Source organism: Rhinoderma darwinii, chromosome 1, assembly GCF_050947455.1.
Source record: "Rhinoderma darwinii isolate aRhiDar2 chromosome 1, aRhiDar2.hap1, whole genome shotgun sequence".
Classification (NCBI taxonomy): domain Eukaryota; kingdom Metazoa; phylum Chordata; class Amphibia; order Anura; family Rhinodermatidae; genus Rhinoderma; species Rhinoderma darwinii.
The window spans coordinates 421,897,790-421,925,598 of NC_134687.1; the positions used below are offsets into that span (position 1 = coordinate 421,897,790).

At 42.6% G+C, this 27,809-nt stretch overlaps 1 protein-coding gene across 1 annotated transcript; it reads right to left on the minus strand.

Moving 5' to 3' along the window:
* Window positions 1–514: 514 nt before the first annotated feature.
* MTFP1 (mitochondrial fission process 1) lies at window positions 515–24,672 on the minus strand. Its single transcript, XM_075829573.1, has 4 exons — window positions 24,263–24,672; window positions 9,502–9,629; window positions 3,522–3,748; window positions 515–719 (listed from the first exon to the last, which is right to left on the minus strand). The coding sequence occupies exons 1-4, from the start codon at window positions 24,333–24,335 to the stop codon at window positions 635–637; spliced, it is 513 nt and encodes a 170-aa protein (XP_075685688.1). The 5' UTR covers window positions 24,336–24,672; the 3' UTR covers window positions 515–634.
* Window positions 24,673–27,809: the final 3,137 nt, after the last annotated feature.

Sequence of the window (27,809 nt, forward strand, 5' to 3'; positions counted from 1 at the left end):
TTTTCGGCAAGTTTCTACGGCATGGACACCCTCCTGTAGACATATGGAAAGGAGTCAGTCGGCCATAGAAATGAACGGGCCCGTAATTACAGGCTATTTTCCGGTCATGTGCAAGGGGCCTTTTTGTTTTTTTTATTACTTATTGATTTGGGACAAAAGAACAACACCACAAATCTGCATCTCACTAGACCATCTTCAAGTGTCTACATAAGGGGCATGGCTTGAGATATACCACCCATTTTGCTTGGCATACGCCAGTTTGTCAAAATTTGGCACAAGTGTCTAGCGAGATGTGCTAAATTATACAGCATGCACTACTTTGATAACTTTAGCACATGTTCTGACTGCCTGGCCTAAATAAGTCCGTTAATGTGCCCCATCGTGGTTTCTAAAGTGTTAGTACATTTTCTTCTGTCCACTCCTGCTGTCCATATTTATTTAAAATATACCACAACAGCCAAATGGCTTACACTTCGAGAAACTGATCCTAGAAAGAATACTTTATTGTAGATCCATTAGTCCCCTCAAAATTAAAATAATTACTCTAATATATGATTCAGAAACTTGAAAGGGGTGTAGTCCTGTCACATTTGTCCTGGACGCATCCTCTAGTTGAGATTCGAAGTGTTAAGGATCAAGTAGGCCGAACTTCACCTGGCTTCTTGTCATGTGTATTATAGAGTCTGCGAAGGCTTGAGTCCAGCATAAAGTCCACTGATCTGGAGAATGGAACACATATGGATAGTTTAACTACAACGGATCTCTGTATTTAGAACCCCCCCCCCCAAATAGAGTATGCTGATGCTGCCATTGTAATCCTGCATCATATACTCCATGCCGGATGCAATTGATCATTCAGAATTTAGATTTTGCTTGGTACAAAGTGCCAGGTCAATTCTGCTGATAGGGTGCTGATCCTACAATTGCAGTCTTGTGTGAATAGTTAACAATTGAAACAATTATCTGAAAGTCTTATTCAGTGCTGCAGTCCCTTATTCAGGTCAGTTAACCAGGAAAACCGCACTGGAATCAGACATAAATTGAACTGGACAACCCCCGTTCACACTAATTAGAATATCCAAAAAGTTAATTTCAGTAATTCAATTCAAAAAGTGAAATGCCTATATTATATAGATTCATTACACACTGATCTGTTTCCAGCAATTTTTCTCTTAATGGTGATTGATTTTGGCTAACCGTTAATGTGAACCCAAAATTTAGTCTCAAATAATTTTTGAAATTGGCCATATATAATTTTCTAATACCGAAATGTTGGCCTATTAAAGTATATGTACTTGGTCTGGGCTCCTTTTGCATGAATTACTGCATCAATGTGGCGTGGCATGGAGGGGTTATGGAAGCCCAGGTTGCTTGGATATCGGCCTTCAGCTCGTCTGCATTGTTGGGTCTGGTCTCATCTTCCTCTTGACAATACCCTATAGATTCTCTATGGGGTATAGGTCAGGTGAGTTTGCTGGCCAATCAAGCGCACTGATACTGTGGTTATTACACCAGGTATTGGCACTTATGGCAGTGTGGGCAGGTGCCAAGTCCTGCTGGAAAATGCAATCCGCATCTCCATAAAGCTGGTCAGCAGAGGGAAGCATGAAGTGATCGAAAATTTTCTGCTAGATGCTGCATTGACCCTGGACTTGATATAACACAACATTTTGAGGGTTCATTAACTGTTAGCCATAATCAAACCAAAAAAAATGCTTGAAATATTATATAGATTCATTACACAGTGATCTGAGTTTTATTATTAAAATTTACTTTTCATATCTTAATTCATTGAGGTGTGTGCACCCACCATCTCTTGATGGTATGCAGGTGCTACAGCAACGTCTCTTGGCATTGCTGTAGAAGAGGCTGAGTGCTCCTTTCAGCTGTTTGATCATGCCACAGTCATGGACTGCAGCGATCAAAGGAAACTCCCCTCTTTGATGGTCACTGGAAACCCAATGATTTGATCAAAGGCCAGGGGACCTAGAAAGAACTGTCTGCTCAGTTTAGCCTACTGTTAGGGCACAATATGTGCTGCCCTAACAGTAGCCTGTGACATAGCATGCTCTTGTATGCTAATACATTACAAGTAAAAGATAGTTGTGAAAGTTATTCCTACATGGGACACCTATTTTTTTGAATCCCAAGTCTTAAAAAATAAAATAAAAAAACACCTACACATTTGGTATCTTGGTGACTACTAATCTGAAGAATTCATTTAATAGATTAGTGTGAAACATGAACGGGCTAAAAAAAATAAACAAACCATGCAGCATTATATATTTTTTTTTTATTTTTCCCCTATATTAATGCTGTAAAAGTTTTTTTTTTTTTTATAGGCAGGATCACAAGAGAATCTGTAATGGTGCAGTTAAAGAGAACCTTTCACCTCCCCAAACATGTGCAGCATGTTATAGTAAAGGCTTCACAAACCCGGTCTCACACAAAATAATTTTTCTAACTCACTCCATTATTTACATATCAGTGCCGTTATATTTGGTGCCAGATATGTAAATCAGCCCCTGAACAGTCAATGGGGTGTTTCTAACTAAAAGGCAAGGGGGCATGTTGTCTTCGCTCCGACACTGTCTGCAGCTAATTGGACAGTGTCAGGGCGGCTATGTTCCCTCCCGCGAGAACACACACAGACTTGGTGGTTGTGCTGCAGATAGCATGAGCGCGCACAGCCGTTCGCTCGCACATCGATGTCACCACTCCCGCTGCCACAAATGCAAAGAGACTAGGAGGAGAAGCAGAGACTGAGGAGATCTACTTAAATCTGTCAATGTGCACGCCCACGCTATCTGTAGCACAACCACCAAGTCTGTGTTCTCGCGGGAGGGAACACACTGCTAGCCGCCCTGACACGGCCCACAGCTGATTGGACAATGTCAGAGCGAAGACATCATGCCCCATTGGCAATGCCCCAGGGGCTTATTTACATATCAGGCGCCAAATATAACGGCACCGATATGTAAAAAACTGAGGGAGGTCGAAAAATCCTTTTATGTGACACAGGGTTTGAAGCCTTTCCTATAACATGCTGCACATGTTGGGGGAGGTGAAAAGTTCTCTTCACAAATAGGTGTTTTGCTTAAAGTTAAACATCCATGAATACAACCTGCTGAGAATTATTTATTTTTTTTTAAATAAAAAAAAAATGCAAATCTGAACTGTATGAACAAGGCCTTAGCATGCAGTCCCATGCGGCAGATGTACTGCAGAAATCTTCGACAAACTCCATTCCATTAGTTTGAATGGAACTGGCAGAAAAGCATGAGCTTGCTGCAGAAACTACGCCATTCAGATGAATGGAGGTTGTTTTCAATAGCAGAAAATTTCTGTACCAAAATCTGTTGCATGTGACTGCACCCTTAGGCCCGCTGCTCATTTTTATGCTTGCTGCAGAAACAACCCAATTTGGATTAATGGAGCTGACTTTGTCAGATTTCAGCACGTGCAGGGGATCTTAAGCCCCTGTCATATCTTCAGAGTGCTTACCACAAAATAAATCCTACCTGTCTATTGGTGTTATAATGACTGGAATAGCTGAGAGACCTATTGCAGTAGTAGCCCATTTGCGTACTGGTTTAGGCCAGCGGGTGACACGTCCCATCAAGTAAAGAGAAGCGGCACATAATCGGTTGATGGTAAATCCAGGAATGGCCACTGATGCAAGAGCTTGCCAAACAAATGTATCTACCACAGCGACTGTGATATCTGTTGTCCGACCTGGACCATCTGCCTAAAGACACACAAAATAATAGACTTAGAAAACCACATAGTGTGCATAGCTATATCGCACCGAAAATAAATCCGTAACTACAATGTGTGACCTGTATTCCACGCAGCAAGAATTACATGCTCATAAAAAATTAAAGGCGTATTCAAATGTTGCGGTTGGAATTGCATCAAACACAATGTGCGGCTTTACTGCATTTTTCATTGTGGTTTTTACAGATGAAACATGTTAAATATGTTTCACTTTCAATAACTCCAACATATCAAACTGCATGTATTTTTTTATGCTGCTTAAGCTGCAATGTCTGAATACACCCTAAAGGTATGTTCACATGTGGCAGATTGCAATATAACCATGGATTTTTAAAGGCCTCATTAAGATGTGGATCTGTAGAATGGTAAACTTACTGCAGTAGTTTCTGCAGCTGGAAGTCCATGTGTGAACATACCCTTAGGCCACTTTAACATGGCAGGATTTGGAAAACAGAAAACAGCACCGTAATTTCAGCCGTAATGGCATGTTGAGGCGCTTGTTGCTGCGTCCATTACGGACGTTAAATGGAGCTGTTTTTCCATGGAAACCGGCTCCATTTGCAAAATGACTGTCTGCACAGAACATCGTAATGAATGGGCAGTTGTTTGCCGACGCTATTGAGCCGCTATTTCGGATGTAATTCTGGGCAAAAACGCCCGAATTACGTCCGTAAATAGTGTGTGTGAACATACCCTTACTGGCAAAATCTGCGCGATACATTCAGTATTTAAATGTGAAAAACGCCAAAATTTAGTGAAAAATTGCAAAAATTAGCATTTTTCTAAATGTAAATGTATCTGCTTGTAAGACAGGCAGTTATACCACACAAAATAGTCACTAACATCACCCATATGTCTACATTAGATTGGCATAGTTTTTTGAACATCCTTTTATTTTTCTAGGACGTTACAAGGCTTAGAACTTTAGCAGCAATTTCTCACATTTTCAAGAAAATTTCAAAAGGCTATTTTTTCAGGGACCAGTTCAGTTGTGAAGTGGATTTTAGGGCCTTATATATTAGAAACCCCCAAAAAGTCACCCCATTTTAAAAACTGCACCCCTCAAAGTATTCAAAACCGCATTTAGAAAGTTTCTTAACCCTTTAGACGTTTCACAGGAATTAAACTAAATTGTATTATTTGTTACAAAAAAAAGGATTAAAAATGATTTTCTGCAACACAAAGTTTTACCAGAGAAACGCAACTCAATATTTATTGCCCAGATTCTGCAGTTTTAGGAAATATCCCAAATGTGGCCCTAGTGTGGAATTGGACTGAAGCACAGACCTCAGAAGCAAAGGAGCACCTAGTGGATTTTGGGGCCTCCTTTCTATTAGAATATATTTTAGGCACCATGTCAGCTTTGAAGAGCTCTTGTGGTACCAAAACAGTGGAAACCCCCCACAAGTGGCCCCATTTTGGAAACTTCACCTTGAGGAAATTATCTAGGGGTATAGTGAGCATTTTGACGCCGCAGGTTTTTTGCAGAAATTATTGGAAGTAGGCAGTGAAAATCGACATTATTTTAAAGGAAAATGTAAGTTTAGCTAATTTTTTCTAATTTCCACAAGGACTAAAGGATGAAAAGCAATTTCTCCCGAGTAAAATAGTACCCCATATGTGGTAATAAACGGCTGTTTGGACACACGGCAGGGCTTAGAAGGGAAAGAGCGCCATTTGGCTTTTGGAGCTCAAATTTAGCAGGAATGGTTTGCGGAGGCCATGTCGCATTTGCAAAGCCCCTGAGGGGACAGAACAATGAAAATGCCAAAAAAGTGACTCCATTTAGGAAACTACACCCCTTGAGGAATTCATCTACGTGTGTAGTGATAATTTTGACCCCACAGGTGTTTCATAGAATTTATTAGAATTGGGCAGTGAAAATAAAAACAATCCTTTTTCTTCAATAAGATGTAGCTTTAGCTTACAATTTTTCATTTTCTCAAAAAATAAAGGAAAAAAAAGAACCCCAACATTTGTAAAGCAACTTATCCCAAGTACGGCAATACCACATATGTGGTTATAAACTCATTTTTGGGCACACAGCAGGGCTCAGAAGGGAAGGAGTGCCATTTGGCTTTCGGAGTACAGATTTTGCTGGATTGGTTTCTGGTCGCTATGTAGCATTTGCAAAACCCCTGTGGGACCAAAACAGTGGAAACCCCCCATTTTGGAAACTACACCCCTCAAGGTATTCACCTAGGGGTGTAGTGAGCATGTTAACCCCCGCAGGTGTTTTGCATAAATTAGTGTGCACTCGATTATTGCAGAGTAAAAATTAGATTTTTCAATTGATATGCCAATATGTGGTGCCCAGCTTGTGCCACCATAACAAGACAGCTCTCTAATTATTATGCTGTGTTTCCCGTTTTTAGAATCACCCTACATGGGGCCCTAATCTTTTGCCTGGACATTTGACAGGGCTCAGGAGTGAGAGAATACCATGCAAAATTGAGGCCTAATTTGGCGATTTACACAGAATTTGTTCACAATTGCAGAGGCTCAGATGGGAAATAATAAACCCCCCCTCCCCAGAAGTGACCCCATTTTAGAAACTACACCCCTCAAGGCATTTATTAAGGGATGTAGTGAGCATTTTCACCCCACAGGTCTTTTCCATAAATGAATGCACTGCGGATGGTGCAAAGTCAAATTTAAAATTTTTCCCCAGAATTGCCAATTCAGTGGCAAATATGTTGTGCCCAGCTTATGCCATTAAAGATACACCACAAAAATTGTTAAAAGGGTTCTCCAGGCTATGGAGGTGCAACATATGTGGAAGTAAACTGCTGTTTGGGCACGCTGTAGGGCTCAGATGGGTGGGAGCGCCATTTGGCCTTTGAAGTGTAGATTTTGCTTGGTAGTAGTTTTGTTTTGAGTATTACTGGTGTTTCCGTTTATAATGTGTGGGCATATGTAAGCCAGGCAGAGTACATCAGGGGCATAGTCAGGTGGTATAATAATATGGGGGTACATGTAAGCTGGGCAGAGTACATCAGGGGCCTAGTCAGGGGGTGGTATAATGGGGTAAACCATAAAATAATCCATAGATGTGTGTTACGCTGTGAAGCAATCCTTTCTGCACAGGCCGGTGTCGCACTGATAAACGGTGTCTTTACTTGTCCCCCTTTTGGTCCACACTCCGCGCCTTTTGCAGTTTGGGGAATTTTGCTAGGAAGTGTTGTCCTGGTATAATACAGGCACCCTCGCTTCTAGCAGATATGTTTGGGCCCCCCCCCTTCCTGGTTCCCTAATTTTAGGGCCCCGATAAATCGCCTTTTGAAACAGACTAAATGTTCCGCTCAGACCTGCACAACTGCATATTTTTTTTTTTCCTGGCTTATTGGAGCCTTAACTAATGTTATTTCTTCATAGACGTAGTGGCATGAGGGCTGTGTTTCTGCGGGACGAGTTGTACTTATTATTGGTACTATTTTGGGGTACATGCGTCTTTTTGATCACTTTATATCCTATTTTTTGAGAGGCAAGTTGACCAAAAAACTGCAATTCTGCCATCCTTTTTTATACAGCGTTCACCATGCGTTATAAATTACGTTACCTTTATTCTGCGGGTCCGTACGATTCCGGCGATACTTAATTTATAGAACTTTTTTCTGTTTCATAACTTTTTGCACAATAAAATTACTTTTGTAAAAAATTTATTTTTTTCTGTCGCCATGTTGTGAGAACCATAACTTTTTTTTAAAAAAATTTTCGTCGACTGTGCTGTATGAGGGCTTGTTTTTTTGCGAGACGAGTTAGTTTTTATAGGCACCATTTTTGGATATGTGCGACTTTTTGATCACTTCACTTTTTGTAGGACAAAGTGACCAAAAAACAAATTCTGGCATTATTTTTTACGGTTTGTTTTTTTTTTACGCCGTTCACGGCGTGGAATAAATAACATAATATTTTTATAGTTTAGGCCGTTACGGTCGTGGCTATACCAAATATGTATGGTTTTATTTATTTTTTTTAAGGGAAAAAGGGCGATTTGTGTTTTATTACTTAAAGGAAGGGTGTCGCGAAAAAAATATCTTTTATATCAATTTGCTTTTAGTGTTTTATTAAAATAAATTTTATTTATTTGTGTTTTTGTTTTACTTTTTTTTTTTCTTTAACTTTTTCTTCACTATGGGGGCTGCCATTTTTTTTTTTTCATCTCTGTATGTGTCGATTAACGACACATACAGAGATGGAATACGGCACATACATCCCCATAGAGAATGCGAACGGCAGCCGTTCCATTCACTATGGTGTACGCCGTCTGTGTGAAAACGGCACATGCGCCGCTCCCACAGTCCAAAAGGAAGGTCTTCGGCCGAGCGACATCCAGCGCCATTTTCTTGTGGACCGGAAGCCGCGGCTGGACAGTAAGATGACTACTTCCGGTCGCAGCTTCCGGACATATGATTAGAAGCAAGCACTAGGAGCGGACGGACCAGAGGGAGCGGCGGCAGGAGCAGGTAAGTTATGTTTGTGTATGTGATGTGTGTGTATGTTCGTGTTTTAGTGTGTGATTACTACTGTATGTAAGCCTACTACACTGTGCATTCGCTCAAAAAATGGCGGCACACAGTGTAGGAGGTTTGAACATTCAATCCCCTCCTTTCTCCTGGCACTAGCCAGGATAAAGGAGGGGGGATTGTTTGGGGACGCTAGAGCGTGTGTCTCCTCAAATTTTGCAGCATCAAGCAATGTGGTTGCTTTACCACATGCCAATGCTGCAATTTTGGGAATTGCTCCCTCTAGTGACAAGCACGGGGAAATGTTATAAATTAGAATCTAATTTATAATATTTCCTGACTTGTGAAAAAAATAAAAATTAGAACAATGTCTAATCTTGTATATAATTAACTAAAAAAAAAAATTCTAGGGACACATTCCCTTTAAAACTGTCACATTTTTTTTTCTAATACATTACACTTCCTACGTAGTGCAATGTATTAGATCTGTCAGTCATTCACTGACCGCAAGCTGATTAGGCTTAGTCTCCGAGCGGGGCCTAATCGGCTTCCGTAATGGCAAACAGGAGGTCATTGTTGGGTCTCCTGGTGTCACAATAGCAGTCGGCAGTCGTGCGATTGCAGGGCCCAACTGCCGATCTGCTAACAACCTCAAAGATGCAGCGATCGGATCTAATCGCTGTATCTGAAGGGTTAATGGCGGGGATCGGAGCTACCTTCGGTCCCCGCCGTTACAGCAGGATGTCAGCTGTAAGATATGGCTGACATCCGGGGATGATGGCACCGACTCAGCTTCTGAGCCGGTGCCATGGATTTGTGGTAAGTATACGACAATTTGCGGGAAGCACTGGCTTTCCATGTCGTATACTTACGACAAATGTCGGGAAGGGGTTAACAGAAGTTATGCTTTTATTATTTGATGGCGTTTCCTTGACTTGGCACGTTTGTTTTGATGATCCCCCGACAACCCATTATGGCCTAAAACTACTGTAGGCTGGATTCACACATGTATTTTTACACCACAGACTTATCCACATTGAATCCTCCACAAAATCTGCACGTTTTACATGTGGATTTTAATGCTTATTTGACACTGATTCTACACTTTGCATTGCAAAATGTGAAATCCGTGGCAAATCAACATGTAAGACATGCAGATATTGCAGAGAATTCGCTACGGCCAAGCCCGTGGGGTAAACATATGCCATGTGTGAATCAAGCCCTATGGAAACCATCATGAATAAACCAGGATAAATACCTGAGCTGCTTTGCGTCCTTTATCTGCTGCATCTGCAGTTACATAGGCTGTGGATACACCATAGGTTGCCCAAACAAGGGCTTTAGGTACTAGGGCACGGAATGATTCCCCAACTTCATTGGCATAGCCTGAAAGATAGGAAAATTACAGTTCTGTTTAGCATGTATACTGCAACTTCCAAGAAAGTGATATCAGGTGATACGACAATACACACGGTTGCGTTGTACAGATGATAAAACATCGACCATACTGTACCTCCAGTTTTACAAACTTTGACATGGTCCATCTCATGCCATATACAGAGGTATACTCCCCTCATGTAGGCACCATATAGTGGCACATGGGGAATTGTGGTTACTCAATGTGCCACCAGTACAGTATCCTCTAGTTAGTAGAGATAGATGCTGTGTTTAGATCTTCTGATAGAGGACTTTACATTCATCCTGCCATATTGCAAATAACTGAGTATTTACTAACATTAAAAAAAAAAATATGGGGGAAAAAAATAAGTTATGCCACCATTTTGAGGTGGGGGGGTGTAATGGAAAAGTTTTGTTAACCATGTATCTGCTGTGGATCCTATTGGTAGAAAAAATAAAATCTGCAACAGATTTTTTTTTTTCAGTACAAAATTACACCATGTGTGAATTTACCCTGATATCTGAGAATCTTGCAGGTTAATTTTATATTTTTTTTTCAGCGGCTTATTGTAATATATAATATATATACATATATTTTTTAATGCCATTAGTGAATTGGACAAGCACTTTAACATCATGTCTTTTATCAAGTCTCTAGTCATCAAACATCTCGATTTTATATATGTATGAAGCGGTCTGTTAACTTTTATGGCCTTCATCAGAAAATAATACTTATGTGATGGCTATGGAATTGGTGGCTAAACAAGTGGCAGTCAAAGCAATGCCAGATATATGGTTATCTATGAGCAGATTAAAGCGGCTCTGTCACCAGAATAAAAATGCTCTATCTCCTACATCAGTTTATGGGCGCTGGAATGTAGTTCCTAGCAATGTGTTTTTATTTTAAAAACTGTTTAACCCCTTCCCGCTCCTTGACGTACTATTACGTCATGGCAGCTGTATCGTTCGCGCTCCATGCCGTAATAGTACGTCTCGGGAGTAACGGCCGTTTCGGCCATCCTCCCGACACATACAGGAGCTGTGACGCTGCTGTCTTGTTCAGCAGCTGTCACAGCTCCTACAGCGGGGACCGATCGCTGTGTCCCCGCTGATTAACCCCTTAAAAGCCGCGTTCTATAGAGATCGCGGCTTTTTAGGGGTTAAGCTGCCATCGCCGGCCTGCTACGCGATAGCGGCCGGCGATGGTGACTATGGCAACCGGACACCAAACAATGGCGTCCGGCTATGCCATAGACGGAAGCCTAGTGGGTCCTGACAACGTCAGGACCCACTATGCTTGCTGTCAGTGAGTAGCTGACAGTTCTAATACACTGCACTACGCATGTAGTGCAGTGTATTAGAATAGCGATCGGGGCCTCCTGCCCTCAAGTCCCCTAGTGGGACAAAGTAATAAAGTTAAAAAAAGATGTGTAAAAATAAGAAAATAAAAGTTTTAAAAGTAATAAAAGTAAAAGTCCCACTTTTTCCCTTATCAGTCCTTTATTATTAATAAAAATATATAAACAAACAAATAAACTATACATAATTGGTATCGCCGCGTCCGTAACGGCCTGAACTACAAAATTATTTTGTTATTTATCCCGCACGGTGAACGCCGTAAAAAAAAATATTAATAAACCGTACCACAATCACAATTGTTTGGTCACTTCACCTCCCAAAAAATGGAATAAAAAGCGATCAAAAAGTCGCATGTACCTAAAAATGGTACTGAAGGAAAATACAGTTCGTTACGCAAAAAATAAGTCCTCGCACGGCTTTATTGATTGAAAAATAAAAACGTTATGGCTCTTAGAATAAGGTAACACAAAAAGTGAATGATTGTTTACAAAACGTATTTTATTGTGCAAACGCCATAAGACATAAAAAAAAACTATAAACATCTGGTATCGCCGTAATCGTATCGCCCCGCAGAATAAAGTGAATATGTCATTTATAGCGCACGGTCAACGCTGTAAAAAAAAAAGTATACAAAAACAATAGTAGAATTGCTGTTTATTAGTCACCACGCCACCTAAAAATAGAATAAAAACTGATCAAAAAGCGGCATGCACCCTATGAAAACTACAATGGATTCCTCAAGGGGTCTAGTTTCCAAATTGGGGTCACTTTTGGGGGGTTTCCAATGTTTTGGCACCACAAGACCTCTTCAAACCGGACATGGTGCCTAATAAAAAAGAGGGCTCAAAATCCGCTAGGTGCTCCTTTGCTTCGGAGGCCGGTGCTTCAGTCCATTACCGCCCGAGGGCCACATGTGGGATATTTATCAAAACTGCAGAATCTGGGCAATATGTATTAATTTGTGTTTCTCTGATAAATCCTTTTGTGTTATAAAAAGAGTAAATTTCACCTCTACTTTGCTCTAAATTTCTGTGAAACACCTAAAGGGTTCATAAACTTTCTAAATGCTGTTGTGAATACTTTGAGGGGTCTAGTTTCTAAAATGGGGTGTTTGATAGGGGTTTCTAATATATGGGCCCCTCAAAGCAACTTCAGAACTGAACTGGAACCTAAAAAAATAAATAAATGAGGCAATACTTCGCTTCTTACATTATACTGATAATGAGCCGTGCCCACTCCGAGATGACCCCAGTTTTGACCGTTTGTATAAACGGAGACCCCTATTAGACCGTTCCAGTGCCCGGTTTTCCCAAGCATACACCCCCGAGAAGTGTTTTTCTATTGATGAGTCCCTGGTACATTTTAAAGGGAGGGTTCAATTCCGCCAGTACCTGCCAGGTAAGAGGGCAAGGTATGGCGTGAAGATGTATAAGCTGTGCGAGAGTGCATCAGGGTATACCTACAGGTTTAGGATATATGAAGGAAAGGCCACCCCCAAACCAGACTGCATCCTGGACTACAATAGGTACATGGGAGGGATGGACTTGTCAAATCAAGTCCTGAAGCCCTACAGCGCCATGCGGTGTGGTATAAGAAGCTGGCCGGGCACATCATACAGATGGCTTTGTACAATGCGTATGTGCTACGTCGATGTGCAGGCCAGAGGGGAACTTTCCTGGAATTTCAAGATCTAATCTTTAGGGACCAGGAAGGGGGGGCACCCAGTACTTCTGGAAGCGAGGCCACACGCATCGTACCAGGGCAACACTTTCCAGGAGAAGGTCCCCAAACCGGTGGAAAGGGAAAGAGTCAAAAGAGGTGCAGAGTCTGCTATAAGAGGGGGATAAGGAAGAACACAATATACCAATGTGACACGTGTCCCGAAAAACCAGGGCTCTGTATAAAAGATTGTTTTAAAATGTATCATACATCCCTTGATTTTTAATTTACCCTGATGCACTCCGCACAGCTTACCCCCCTCATCTTTCCCTTCTGAGCCCTGCCGTATGCCCAGGCAGCTGATAACAGCCACATGTAGGGTATTGTCGTACCCAGGAGAACCCACATTACAATTTAAGGGGTGTATATCTCCGGTGGCGCATGCTGGGCACACTATATTGGACACTGAAATGGCATATACATATATAAAATTGCAAATCTCACACTGCACCATCTGCTGCGCATTATCTTTTACACAGTACCTGTGGGGTCAAAATGCTCACTACACCTCTAGATGAATGTCTTAAGGGGTGTAGTTTTTAAAATGGGGTCACTTCTCGGGGGTTTCAACTGTACTGGTACCTCAGGGGCTTCTGCACACATGACTTAGCACCAGAAAAGCTCCAGTAGGCCAAATGGTGGTCCTTTCCTTCTGAGCCCTCCCATGGGCCCAAAGGGCAGTTTATCACCACAAATGGGGTATTGCCGCACTAAGGACAAATTGGGCAACAAAATGGGGTATGTTGTTCCTTGTGAAAATAAGAAATTTTGATCAAAAATGACATCTTATTGGAAAAAATATAATTTTTTTCATTTCACAGCCCAATTCAAATAGGTGCTGTGAAAAAACTGTGCGGTCAAAATGATAACAAAAACCATAAATGAATTCCTTGAGGGGTGTAGTTTCCAAAATGGGGTCACTTCTGGTGGGTTTCCATTGCTTTGATACCTCTGGGGCTCTGCAAATGCAACATGGCACCCGAAAACCAATCCTGCAAAATCTGGACTCCAACAAACACATAGCGCTCCTTTCCGTCTGAGCCCTCCCATGGGCCCAAACGGCAGTTTATCACCACAAATGGGGTATTGCCGCACTAAGGACAAATTGGGCAACAAAATGGGGTATGTTGTTCCCTGTGAAAATAAGAAATTTTGATCAAAAATGACATCTTATTGGAAAAAATATAATTTTTTTCATTTCACAGCCCAATTCAAATAGGTGCTGTGAAAAACCTGTGCAGTCAAAATGATAACAAAAACCATAAATGAATTCCTTGAGGGGTGTAGTTTCCAAAATGGGGTCACTTCTGGTGGGTTTCCATTGCTTTGATACCTCTGGGGCTCTGCAAATGCGACATGGCACCCGAAAACCAATCCAGCAAAATCTGGACTCCAACAAACACATAGCGCTCCTTTCCTTCTGAGCCCTCCCATGGGCCCAAAACGGCAGTTTATCACCACAAATGGGGTATTGCCGCACTAAGGACAAATTGGGCAACAAAATGGGGTATGTTGTTCCCTGTGAAAATAAGAAAATTTGATCAAAAATGACATTTTATTGGAAAAAATATCATTTTTTTCATTTCACAGCCCAATTCAAATAGGTGCTGTGAAAAAACTGTGCGGTCAAAATGATAACAAAAACCATAAATGAATTCCTTGAGGGGTGTAATTTCCAAAATGGGGTCACTTCTGGTGGGTTTCCATTGTTTTGATACCTCAACGCCTCTTCAAACCTGGCATGCTGCCTAAAATATATTCTAATAAAAAAGAGGCCTCAAAATGCACTAGGTGCTTCTTTGCTTCTAGGGCTTGTGTTTTAGTCCACGAGCGCAGTAGGGCCACATGTGGGACATTTCTAAAAACTGCACAATCTGGACAATACATATTTAGTAGTGTTTCTCTGGTAAAACCTTCTCTGTTACTAAAAAAAAATTGAATAAAATTGAAATTCAGCAGAAAAAATGAAATTTGCAAATTTCATTTCCAATTTGCTTTAATTCCTGTGAAATGCCTGAAGGGTTAAAAAACTTTCTATATGCTGTTTTGAATACTTTGAGGGGTCTAGTTTTTAAAATGGGGTGTTTTATGGGGGTTTCTAATACATAGGCCCCTCAAATCCACTTCAGAACTGAACTGGCACCTTCAAAAAAAGGCTTTTGAAATTTTCTTAAGAATATGAGAAATTGCTGTTTATGTTCTAAACCTTGTAACGTCCAAGAAAAATAAAATAATGTTCAAAAAACGATGCCAATCTAAAGTAGACATATGGGAAATGTGAACTAGTAACTATTTTGGGTGGTATAACCGTCTGTTTTTCAAGCAGATGCATTTAAATTCTGAAAAATTCTATTTTTTGTAAATTTTCTCTAAATTTTGCAATTTTTCACAAATAAAGACTGAATATATCGACCAAATTTTACCACGAACATGAAGCCCAAAGTGTCACGAGAAAACAATCTCAGAATCGCTTGGATAGGTTTAAGCATTCCGACGTTATTACCACATAAAGTGAAATATGTCAGATTTGAAAAATGGGCTCTGAGCCTTAAGGCCCAAACTAGGCTGCGTCCTTAAGGGGTTAACAAAGTTATGCGTCTGAAGACAACATCTTTCGTCTCCCTCCAGGCCGATGAGAAGTCCCAGTCGTGGAGGGAGACGAAAGATGTTGTCTTCAGACGCAGGGATGAAGGACCTGTGGGCAGAAGTGACGTCACAGCGCGGTCTCGCGAGACCGCGCTGCTCAGTGAATCCAGCTTGGGTGTAAGGCAGAGAGGTGCATGATGCGTATTGGCCAGCGTCATGCACCTCTTTGTCATACACCCACTTGGTTGAAAATTAAAAAACGCCCAGTTGGGCATTAAGGACCTCATTTGCATAAAAACATAGTTTTTAAAATAAAAACACATTGCTAGTAACTACATTCCAGCGCCGATAAACTGATGTAGGAGATAGAGCATTTTTATTCTGGTGACAGAGCCGCTTTAAAGTCAGTTCACCCTTGTTGAGGTTGGTGACATACAATTGAATTAGAATAGAATTTTCTCAGTTGCTCCTTAGCAGCAGACTACCAACTTCTTCCTGTTAGGCTGGGTTCACACGTGGCGGAATTTCACTTGAATTCCGCTGCGGACACTCCGCAGCGTTAATCCGCAGCGGAGCCGTTTCTCCATTGACTTCCACTTAAATTTAGAAGTGTTCGTTTAGACCAGACATGGGCAAACTACGGCCCGCGGGCCACATACGGCCCGTTAGGCTTTTTAATCCGGCCCGCCGAACTTGTCCAAATTATAGTAAAAACCTCCTTTTTTTTCCCCTTTCCCTGCAATGCCCACGTTTTCCCAATAGATGGCGCACTCAAAACACATTGACCGTTGTTAATGTGGCGCGTATTTCTCTTTATTTCACTTTAATTTTCACTTCGTTTCACGTCACCATTAAGCCCTTCTGTGAAAATGAGCGGACCAAAGAGAAGGAAAGTGGACAGCGAATGCCGAGTGTTTAATAAGGAGTGGACAACAAAATACTTCTTCACTGAAGTCCGATCAACGGCTGTATGTCTGATATGCCAAGAAGATGTTGCGGTTTTCAAAGAGTACAATATCAGCCAGTATCTGCGAAATAGTATGTAAATGCCATATCTTGCATATTCCTTGAGACAAATTTATTAACTGATAAGGGCTATTTTTCACATTTGAAAGACAGTTAATAAATTGGGTTGTAGTGTTCTTACTGTGCTATGAGGTTTGCACACACTACATTTAATGCTTTAGTATATCCGGCCCAAACACTCCCTCCAAATGCTCCTGGCCCGGCCCCTCTGTCAAATTTTAGAACCCATTGTGGCCCGCGAGTCAAAAAGTTTGCCCACCCCTGGTTTAGACGATGCGTAAAATTCCGCTGCGGAGCATAGGCTGCGGAGCGGAATTTGGTGGCCGCAGCATGCTCTGTCTGTTGCGGAGCAGTGGCGGACTGGTTGCGGACTCATGGCGGAATTTCTCCATTGACTTCAATGGAGATACTAAATTCCGCAATGAAGTCCGCAGCTGTCATGCACATGTTATGTGTGCTGCGGATGCGTCTTGCTTTTTTAACATGACATTTCTTCATTCTGGCTGGACCTATGTATTTCTAGGTCTACAGCCAGACAGAGGAAGTCAATGGGGCTCCCGGAATTACGGGAGCGTTGTTAGGAGACGTCAGTAAATAGTCACTGTCCAGGGTGCTGAAAGAGTTAAGCGATCGGCAGTAACTGTTTCTGCACCCTGGATAGTGACTACCGATCCCAATATACAGCAACCTGTAAAAAAATAGAAGTTCATACTTACCGAGAACTCCCTGCTTCTGTCTCCAGTCCGGCTTCCCAGGATGACGTTTCAGTCTAAGTGACGGCTGCAGCCAATCACAGGCTGCAGCGGTCACATGGACTGCCGCGTCATCCAGGGAGGTAGGGCTGGATGCCGAAAGAGGGACGCGTCACCAAGACAACGGCCGGTAAGTATGAAATTCGTTTACTTTCACTAGGGAAAGTGCTGTCCCTTCTCTCTATCCTGCACTGATAGGGAGAAGGGAAGCACTTTTCCCGCAGTCCGCAGCAGCTAGTCCGCATCAATTTACTGCACATTTTGGGCAGATCCGCAGCCGTAATCCGCAACCCGGATTAGGTGCGGCATTGATGCGGACAGTTGCGGAGGAAATCCGCCACGTGGGGGCATGCCCTTAGCAGTCCATGTTATTCCAAAATACACTGACAATATGTAGTTTGCTGCAAGAAGTGTCAGGGTTCTTAATGCCATGCAGCAAGTATCAGTGAAACTGAACCTAGGCTTCAAAGTATAGGAATAGATTGTGGCTGATGATGCAGCCTCACCACACACATCAACTCCAGTCCTGAGATGGGCAGCAAGGATGACATATTGTGGGCCGTTACTGCATCAAGAGTGAACGTTTACTACCCAAAAGCCTTTGTCCTGTTTTAAAGAGATAAAAAAGAAAAAATAATTTCACTGCGCATTATACTTTCAGCAAGGTAGACATTCGAGGCCAGTGGGCAAAACAGACTTTTTTTTTTTTTTTACTTTCACTCATAACCCATTTCTGTCTTGGAGCTCAGGAAATCTGAATTAATAATGTACAGTCATGTTAAGAGCTGCGCTTGTCAAAGTTCATTAAATCCACTCAAAATTGCAGGAGTAAACAAGGTTGTATATACAATATTGCATGGTATAGATATGATCTGCATTTCACATATGATGCCAATGAACTGACACAGAATTACAGTCTGTAGCCTGTTCACATCAGCTCTTGGTTTCCGTTGATGGGTTCTGTCAGAACTTTCCGTCAGGGGATCCCATCAACAGAAAGACAAACGGAAACCATAGCTTGGTTTGCATTACCATTGATTTCAATGGTAATGCTTCCGTTGCTAATGGTCTCAGTTTGTCTCTGTTCCGTAAGGTTTCCGTTTTTTAGGTGGAATCAATAGCGCAGTTGACTATGCTGTTGAATCTGCGGAAAAAAAAACAGAAAAATACGGGCAGCACGCGGTTGCCATCCATGTGTGCTCCGTGTTTTGCGGATCCATACTTTGCAGCAGCGTAAAATGTCACGGATGTTTGCAGGAGCCCTTAGTATTACCTTTTCCTAACGCAATCTGATTTTTTTGACGAAGGTCATAGTCTGACTGAAATGTCACTTTTGTGGATTGTGAAATAAATAAAAATAATCACGAATAGAAAAAGTGCAGCATTTTAATTTTAGCCCGTAGGCTATCCACAAATGCCTTAAAATGGTCTGTTCACACCAAACAGCCCACCGAGTATGATGGATGCACATGTGTTGCCAGGTGCCTTCAGCATCTTCTCTTAGAAATTGCCACGGGTCAGCTCGTACTGTGAAACGTGGTCAGGAGACCTTCATTCTCCTGATGAGAATGTCATAACAGAAAGAGTCTAAAGCACCTTTTCTAAATGTCTGTGAAATAAGTTATTTTACAGCGTGGCGTACTGTCACATTGGTTAGTCTATGATTGGATATGGTGACTAAACGGAAGCTGTGGTTTCACTTTCCATTGCGGGGTTCACCCGACGGAAACCTCCGACGGAACCCCGGAACGGAAAGCGAACGGTGATGTGAACAGGCCCTAACCCAATGTTTTTCATTATGACTGAGGAACCTGACGGGGTTAATTACTATTAAAGGGAACCTGTCACCAGCATTTTAGCTATAAAGCCAGCAATACCTGGTGAAAGTGGGTGAGAAATCATTGTCATCTAAGCTATAAATATGTTTTAAGTAAGCTCTGTAGCTTTAGTATTCCGTTTTTCAGTGGTCCCACGCCGTATACAAATGAGCAGAAAAGAGTCAAATCTTTATCTGAAAAGAGTCCGATTTTCATACCTCCAGCGTCTCAGAGTGGACTCCACCTCCTTCTTTTTGATTGACAGCTCCTTAGCCAGTCAGGGCCGGACAGGTGCCGGTGGTGGGCGGGGTTAAGAAGCTGAGTCCCAGAGGGAAAACTAATTACCATAAAAGGCGGGAAAAGTTTAAATGACTACATTTACTGACAGAGGAGGACTTCAGGAAAGAAGAGAACAGGGACGAACTCTGGACAGCTGCGGCCAATGAGGGGTCAGGCGAGTTTGACAGGTAAGATGTTGATGACAGGATCCCTTTAATGTGAGGCACATGGAGGTGAAGGCTGGGTTCACACACCCTATTTACGGACGTAATTCGGGCGTTTTAGCCCTAAATTACGGCCGAAAATACGGCTCCAAAGCGTCGGCAAACATCTGCCCATTCATTTGAATGGGTCTTACGATGTTCTGTGCCGACGGTCATTTTTTTACGCGCCTGTCACTTCTTCAGACTTAAGTGGAGCCGTTTTCCATTGACTCCATGGAAAAACAGCTCCAATTACGTCCGTAATGGACGCAGCGAAAGACGCCTGCACATGCCATTACGGCTGAAATTACAGTGCCGTTTTCTCCTGAAAACAGCACCGTAATTTCAGCCATAACGGACACTGCCGTGTGAACATACCCTCAAAATTCATCACACCACGCGCCTCACAGAAAACGTAAGAACTTTTTTTAAAATTATTATTGTTGGCAAAAGTATCGTTTTGGTATCGAAATCGCAATACTACATGAAGTATCGGTATCGAAGTCCAAATTCTGGTATCGTGACATCCCTACTCCTATGAAGGGATAACGTTTTAACAACTTTATTTTTTACTTCTGTATACTATATATTACACTGTGTCACTATGACATGGGATCCTGTTAGGACAACACATAGTGTGCCTTAACAGCAGACAAACTGAACACACAGACCTGGGCTCCTTTCTAGGTCCCCAGGGCTGACTGCAGATGGTTCCCCCAGTCTCCGATCGCGTTACCAGGAAACCGGAATCCCCTTTGATCTTGCCACAGTCACGGACTGCGTAGATCAAATGGTTAAACGGCTGGGAACGGAGGTTCCTTCGATCCCAGCCATATTCAGGAGGCAGCTCTAAGAATAGCAGCTGTTAGGCCCCATGCACACGGCCGTGCCTGTAATCACGGCCTGCGATCGCAGGCACTGCCGGCTGATCACACAAAAAAAAACGGACATGCTCCATAATTCCCGGGACAGTTCTACGGCACGGACACCCATCTGTAGCGATACGGAAAGGTTTCCGCGACCAATAGAACTGAATGGGCCCGGAATTATGGGCGATTTTATGGTCCTGTGCATGGGGCCTTCGTAACAGCTCCTGCTTAAAGGGGTATTCCCATCTCAAAGATCATATTTAAATGTGTTCTTTATGTACAGTTATAAATACCTGCCAATATATTTATTTTTCGTTCTGTTCTTGAGATAGTCTATCTGTTGTATCCCAGGTCCGTCTGTTTCCTATGGGTAGGACCACTGGCGAGATTCTGAAGCAGTGGCCGCGCTTGCGCAGATGCTACTGAACTGTTTGAGTATGGCCGGGTTCTCGGGAGTGCGCATTTGAAGAGCATGCGCAGTAGCTCCTGACCCGGCCACCTCTCTGCTGTGCTATAGAAGTGAATAGGTCAGCTCTCAGACATGCGCAGTAGTCAGAGAGCCGTCCTATTCAGAAGATCAGCTAATGTCTGTGACGTCTTAGCTGGGATGTGCAGAGTCCTCAGGGCTGTTACAATGCTCTCAAGCAGTTATCTCTATATGCAAATATAGAGATAACCGTGTGAACTTTGTAAAGTAAGCTCATGGTGACAGCCCTGATAACCAGTCATCTCCACACCGACCTGCAGAGAAGTCCGCTCCACCAATGTTTATTACTGACATTATAAGGGTATGTTCACACAGCCTATTTTTGGCCGTTTTTTCCGGCCTTAAACGGCCGAAAAGTCAGGAGCAGAACGCCTCCAAACATCTGCCCATTGATTTCAATGGGAAGAACTGCGTTTTGTCCCGACAGGCTGTTTTTTTTTACGCGGCCGCTGTAAAAAACGGCCGCGTTAAACGCCTGTGAAGAAAGTGCATGTCACTTCATGAGCCGTTATTTGAGCTGTTTTTCATGGACTTTATAGAAAAACAGATCCAAAAACAATTTAATTAAAAAATTTCTGAAAATCAGGAGCGGTTTTCCCTTGAAAACAGCTCCTGGTGTTCAGACGTGTTTTTTTGCTAGGCGTGTGAACATACCCTTACACTAAAACAGGAGATGGTAATGAGAGGGGTATGGGGAACCTCCTTTACCACTCCTGTTAGAACATAGTGGCACAGAATTGTAGTAAAATTCATAGCCGCAGTGTCAGGAGCGCGCACACACCTACAAGCAATGATGTGATAATATCACAGCGCCACTTGCTGGATTTGCACAGAAAGAGGCTTAGTATCGCCCACTAAGGGTATGTTCACACGGCAGCGTCCAATACGCCTGAAATTACGGAGCTGTTTTCAGGCTCGTACTCGCGTTTTTCGTGGCGTCAATTACGGACGTAATTGGAGCGGTTTTTCAATGGAGTCAATGAAAAACGGCTCCAATTACGTCAAGAAGTGACATGCACAGAACATCATAACCCCATTGATTTCAATGGGCAGATGTTTGGAGTCGTATTTTCGAACATAATTCAAGGCGTAAAACGCCTGAATTACGTCCATAAATAGGGCGTGTGAACATACCCTAAATCAGAAAGGCCAGGGAACGAGGAGCAGGACCACGTCGTGGAAAAGGAGAGGTAAGAAAACATTATGAAGGGGTATAGCCGGTTTATTTTTAATAGAAAATTAGTTTTGGGGAAGATCATTTTTAAAAGTGAAGATGGGAATAACCCTTTAACCTCTTCAGGACTGAGCCATTTTTTGATTTTGTTCATTTTAGTTTTTCCACTGCGGAAAGCAGCGCCCGAAGAAAATGTAAAGTTGATACTTAGCCCGTCCCTCTCTTCTGTGCGTGGTCCGGCCCCCTGGGATGACGTTGCAGGCCATGTGACCACTGCATCCTGTGACTGGTTGCAGCGGTCACATGGGATGAAATATCATCCCAGGGGGCAGGACTGGAGAAGCAGGGAACTCTGGGTAACTTGTTCTTATTTGCGATTTTTGCAGCTGGATCTGCAATTCTACTGCAAATGTCACAACACACACACACACACACACACACACACTACTTTGTTGCGGATTTAAGCATCCCATTGAATTCAATGGGGAAAACACACAACAGAATAGCAGCGATTCCGCAGCATTAATTGACATGCTGCGGCTGAAGAAACCGCACCGCAGGTCAATTTTATGTTTGTTTTTTTCGGCATTTGTTTTCCCGCTGTGTGGATGAGATTTGTTGAAATCTCACCCACACTGCTGCTATTGTAATACGCTGCGGATTTTCCGCAATTGGTCCTTTACGCCGTGTGTGTTCCTACTCTTAAAGTACCATATAATGTACTGGGAAACTGAAAAAATAATTCTTTACGGGCTGGAATTGGAAAAAAACTGCGATTCCTCCATTTGTTTTTTGGGTTTCGTTTTTACAGTGTTCACCGTGTGGTAAAAATGACAACTTAACTTTTTTTTATTTTGCGACTCAATACAATTATGGTGATACCAAATTTATATAGTTTTTTTTTTTATATTTTACTACTTTTTGGAAAAAAAACAAAAAAAAAAACTATTTGTTAAAAAAAAAAAAAAATGTTTTGTTTCACCACATTCTGAGAGTTAGAACATTTTTATGTTTCCGTCGATTTGAGCGGTGTGACGGCTTATTTTTTGCGGGATGAGCTGTAGTTTTTATTTGTACCATTTTTTTGGTACGTACAAATTTTTGATCACTTTCTATTCAATTTTTTTGAAGAAAAAAAACAGCAATTCTGGCGTTAATTTTTTTTTATTTTTTACAGCGTTCACCGTGAGTTAAATAATGGTATATTATAATAGTTTGGACTTTTACGGACAGAGCAATACCAATTTTGTTTCTTTTCTACATTACTTTAAAGGAAAAAGATTTTTATATATATTAAAAAAAAGGTTTTGTTTTTTTGTTTTTTTTACACAATCTATTAGTCCCCCTAGGGTACTTGAACCAGCGATCACTGGTACAATACACGGCAATACTAATGTATTTCAGTATATAGTCATATTTAGACTTCTGTTGAGGCAGGGCTTAACAGAGGCAGAGTAAAGGCAGTCCTTGGGGCCTTTATTAGGCCTCTAGGCTGCCATGACAACCATCAGCACCCGTTGTGGGGCACCAATAAGCCGCCCCCTTCATTTTACCGCCTCAGATGCTGTGGCCATGATTGACTGCTGCATTTGAGGGGTTAAACAGCCAGGAACAGCGCGATTAGTGTTCCTGGCCCTTATTCCCGGGTGTCAGCTGTAAAACACAGCTGACACACGCAGCATATAGAGCTCGTTCCATACATTGCCTCTCGCACCACGACGTGCTATTACGTTGTGGTGCGCGAAGGCGGTTAAAGAATGAGCGCTCAAAAGCCTTTTCCACAGTGATGCCAAAAGACAGTAGGCGGTCAGGAAGGGGTTAAAGGAATACCGGGGCAGAATTAAAACGTTTTTTTTTAGCTTCATAAGCTTGGCACTATGTGGCGTAAAAAGTGTCAAATGGTTAATACATGTGGCGCACAGCGTGTACGGCAGAGTTCTGCTGTAATGTGTTCTGTCGTATACCTAGTGCAGGGTCTGAGGAGGCGGAGCTTGACAAAGGGATTCAAAGAACAGTAGAGAATTCTGTGTCGTATCAAAGTGCAAATACGATTTAGTGAAATAGACTGTAGTTTAGTGTACAGGAGCCCTCATAGACTGGAGCAGACATTTGGCGCGGTGGGAGGTTGCGTACTACCAACATTGGAGCAATTACCATTGACACTACATGAGCAGAGCTCGGCCATTTCAGAAAAAGTTGTCCCTAAGAAAATAGCAAAGCCTCGCACGACTTTCGTTATCTCTTACAGGAAGTCTGTCTCGCTTAGGTACTTGTATCACTTTTTAACCTTGAAGGCAAGACAGTTAATATTCTCACTAGTCTGAAGTAATACATGGCAGCCACAACTTACCCAAGTACCTGACCCACGTGTCTCTGTAGAGGTCGGGCTCTGCTCCTGCCCTGTCCTGAGGCTGGTGTGCCATGACCGTCAGTGACTCTTCGAACTCCAGTCAGTAGAAGGACACCAGTTAGGGACAGTCACACAAGAGCCCTCATTCAGGTAGTAGAACTAGCTCCACACATGTAGCGCTGTAGTCGTTTATAAGGTAGAGCGCTATATCTTACTGGACAGCTCTTTCACTCCAATTACCAGTACGTGGGCTGGATTGCGATACTTATTTATTATTAATAAACTGCATTGCATGCGAAGTCCAGGAGCCAGAGAAAAAACTGTAATTACATAATCATTGATGTAAGGACCGGTTTCTAACCCCAACGCCATGGTAGTGGACACTTGAAAAGCCACCACTGCCCCGGCCACGCTCTGCGCCGCAAGTAAAAGTATGCACTTGTCACACAGTCCCAACAGAGTCCTGTACGAGTTCATCCAATGAGTAGGCACTAGCAGGGTCACGTGACACATCCAAGCCTAGGGCTCGGGATTTGAAAGCTAGACTCGGCAGAAGACGAAGGACGTCGCGCACACGGGGTCTTGTGCCGGCGTGGTGACGACTGGATGAAAGCTCCTCCGTGGATGTAGAGCCACGGCTGTGCATGTTACAATATGGCTACTGAATGTGTGGCAGATTGTTTACTGACATTTCTGCAACTCTTTTATACATGTGAATGGAGTTATCCCTGCATCAAGTGCATGAATTTGAAAAACCATATTCAGATGTAGGGAATAGTACTTGCCCTGTGTTAGAGAAGCTGGACCTGCGGCTTCCCTGTTAGAAGGGATTATCTTGATGAGACAGCCCCTTTAGTTTAGGGTTCCATAGTGATACAGGGTCGCCTGCGTCCTAGTAAAACTGAGATCACTCGTAAGTTTCCATAACGCTGCAATATCGCATGAAACTGATCACCAAAGTGAAACATTGCGGTTGCACGTGAGCCCTGATAATGATGCAATTTTACTGCTTCTTGCAGGTGACCCCTGTGAAGCTTATGAAAAATCTAGAAATGGACCTATATGTGTCTGAATGCTCAACAGAAGAAGCCGCCATAGCTCAGAAGTCATTATTTTTCGTTATCTTTTCCATCTCTACAATAAATCTATTCCTGATTGCTCTCCCCTCTCACATACATCACCTATATTTACAACTGCCTGCATGCCCCTCTATTATTGAGACACCGCTCTGCTACTGAAACTGCAGGATCCCACTTCGCTCTGACACTGTCCAATCAGCTACGGACAGTATCAGGGCTATATGTAGGGCATGATCTACAGGGGGGCTATATGTGGGGCACTATATACAGGGGGTGCTATATGTGGGGCACTATCTACAGGGGGCTGTATGTGCGTACTATCTACAGGGAGTACTGTGTGTGTGGGACAGTGTATGGTTCTATTATAATCAGGGACACAGTGAATGGTTCTATTATAATTAGGGACACAGTGTATGGTGCTATTATAATTAGAGGTGCAGTGTTTGGTGCTATTATAATCAGGGACACAGTGTCTGGTGCTATTTTATAATCAGGGACACAGTGTATGGTGCTATTATAATCAGGGACACAGTGTATTGTTGTTATTATAATCAGGGACACAGTTTATGGTTTTGTTATATTTAGAGGTAAAGTGTACAGCGCTATTTAGGTGCGTAGTGTGTGGTGACATGAGAATTTTATCCTAGTTTATAGGTGCAGAAATGTTTGAAAAGTGAGAAGCTAATGACATCTGAGCGGCAAACTGCAGAAATGGGTTGTGGCCAGGAGAAGTCATCATAGAGGCTAAACCCGTCTTCTTGAACATAAAAAGGTTGACTTCATTGACCCAGGCGTCTTGGATCAAAGAGACAGGAATCAGCAAAGAGGACACACGACAATAGGGCCAAAGAGTGGAAGCTCCAATCTGGGCATTTCTCCCACTCCAAATGCCTGGATCTGAAGTCCTCCTGACCAAGCAGCCAGCTTCGTCTATGGTATATAAGCTGGTCTCTTAACTGGCCAAGACTTCCACTATCCTTATGGCAGACGCTAGCACTTTGAAATTGCCAGGGATCTTTTCTGGAGCCACCCAGGGGACGTCACTGTACTTAGTTTTTTTCTGCAGGAAAATACATAACGAAGCTTCTCTGAATTCAGCACAATTCTTGGCTCACTTTGCTGCACTTATAGGGTCGAATAACTCTTTGATTGAAAGCCTGGACAGTGGATCCAGCTTCCAAACGCTCCTCTTTGCTGACTCTTGTCTCTTTGATCCAAGATGCCTGGCTCAATGAAGTCAACCTTTATAGGTCGAAGAAGACGGATTTGGCTACTCAATTCTCCATCTAAAGCGCCTCAATCATTCTGTCAGTGTCCAACACTTTCAGATGGAGTCCCTGAGGACAGTGATTGAGTTTTTCTTTCTGCAATGGATATCAGATCTCCACATCCCAATTTATCTAACCCACCAATGCTCCCCAGAGCTAGGGGTTTAGCACAGGGGGGGGCAAAACATACCTGAGTGGGCCCCCCTAACGCATGTTTACAACTGAAGAGGAGCATTCTAATTATATATCAGCCATCATCCCTGTATATAACCCCCATCATCCATGAATATACCAGCCATCATCCCTGTATATAACCCCTATCATCTCTGTATATACAGGACTGGCTAGTATATACAGGTAAGATGGGGGTTATAAACAGGGATGATGGCTGGTATATACAGGGATGGTTGCTGGACTACCCATTATACCTGTATATAACAACCATAATCCCTGTATATAACAACCATCATTCCTGTATATAAGCCTAATCCCTGTATATACCAGCCAGGCTACCCCTGCCGTATAGATTTGTACGGCGTAAAACGACTGCTCCCAGCATGACCCAAACAATGGTAAGTATATGCTGGGAGTTGCTGTTTCACAAAAAACAAAAACATACAACCCGTCACCTCGCTGCAGATCATACAGTGACTACAGTACTGAATAGAGACAGAATAAACATTTACATTAAGTGACTCACCGGTGATGTCTTTTCAGATTGTAATTGTTCTTTTTCTCTTTTCTTCTCCATCCAGTCCAGACCTCTATGACGACTTCTCCCAGCCACAGCCCATTTCTGTAGTTTGCCGCACAGATGTCGTTCGTTTTTCACTTTGCAAACATTTCTGCACCTATAAACGAAGATAAAATTCTCATGGCGCCACACACTACGCCCCTAAATATAATAGCGCCATACACTATACGTCTAAATATAAGAAAACCATACACTGTGTCCCTGATTATAATAACAACAATACACTGTGTCCCTGATTATAAAAGCACCATATACTGTGTCCCTGATTACAATAGCACCATACACTGTGTCCCTGATTATGATAGCACCATACACTATGTATGGTATGGATCTGAGGCTAGGCCTTCGTCACCCAGTGGCTCCCCTTATGTTCACCCCAACTTCTTGGGACCTCAAGCTGGTCCTTGGGCCATGCAGTCATCTCCTTTTTAAACCTCTGCGTGAGA

What these genes read in the sequence shown, in the direction of transcription:
- MTFP1 (XM_075829573.1), bottom strand. Translation starts at nt 24,335, where the DNA reads ATGGCACACCAGCCTCAGGACAGGGCAGGAGCAGAGCCCGACCTCTAC. An exon ending in AAGGACGCAAAGCAGCTCAG is followed by an intron (nt 3,749 to 9,501) that starts GTATTTATCCTG and finishes GTGTGTCTTTAG; the next exon opens with GCAGATGGTCCAGGTCGGAC. An exon ending in ATTATAACACCAATAGACAG is followed by an intron (nt 720 to 3,521) that starts GTAGGATTTATT and finishes TCCATTCTCCAG; the next exon opens with ATCAGTGGACTTTATGCTGG.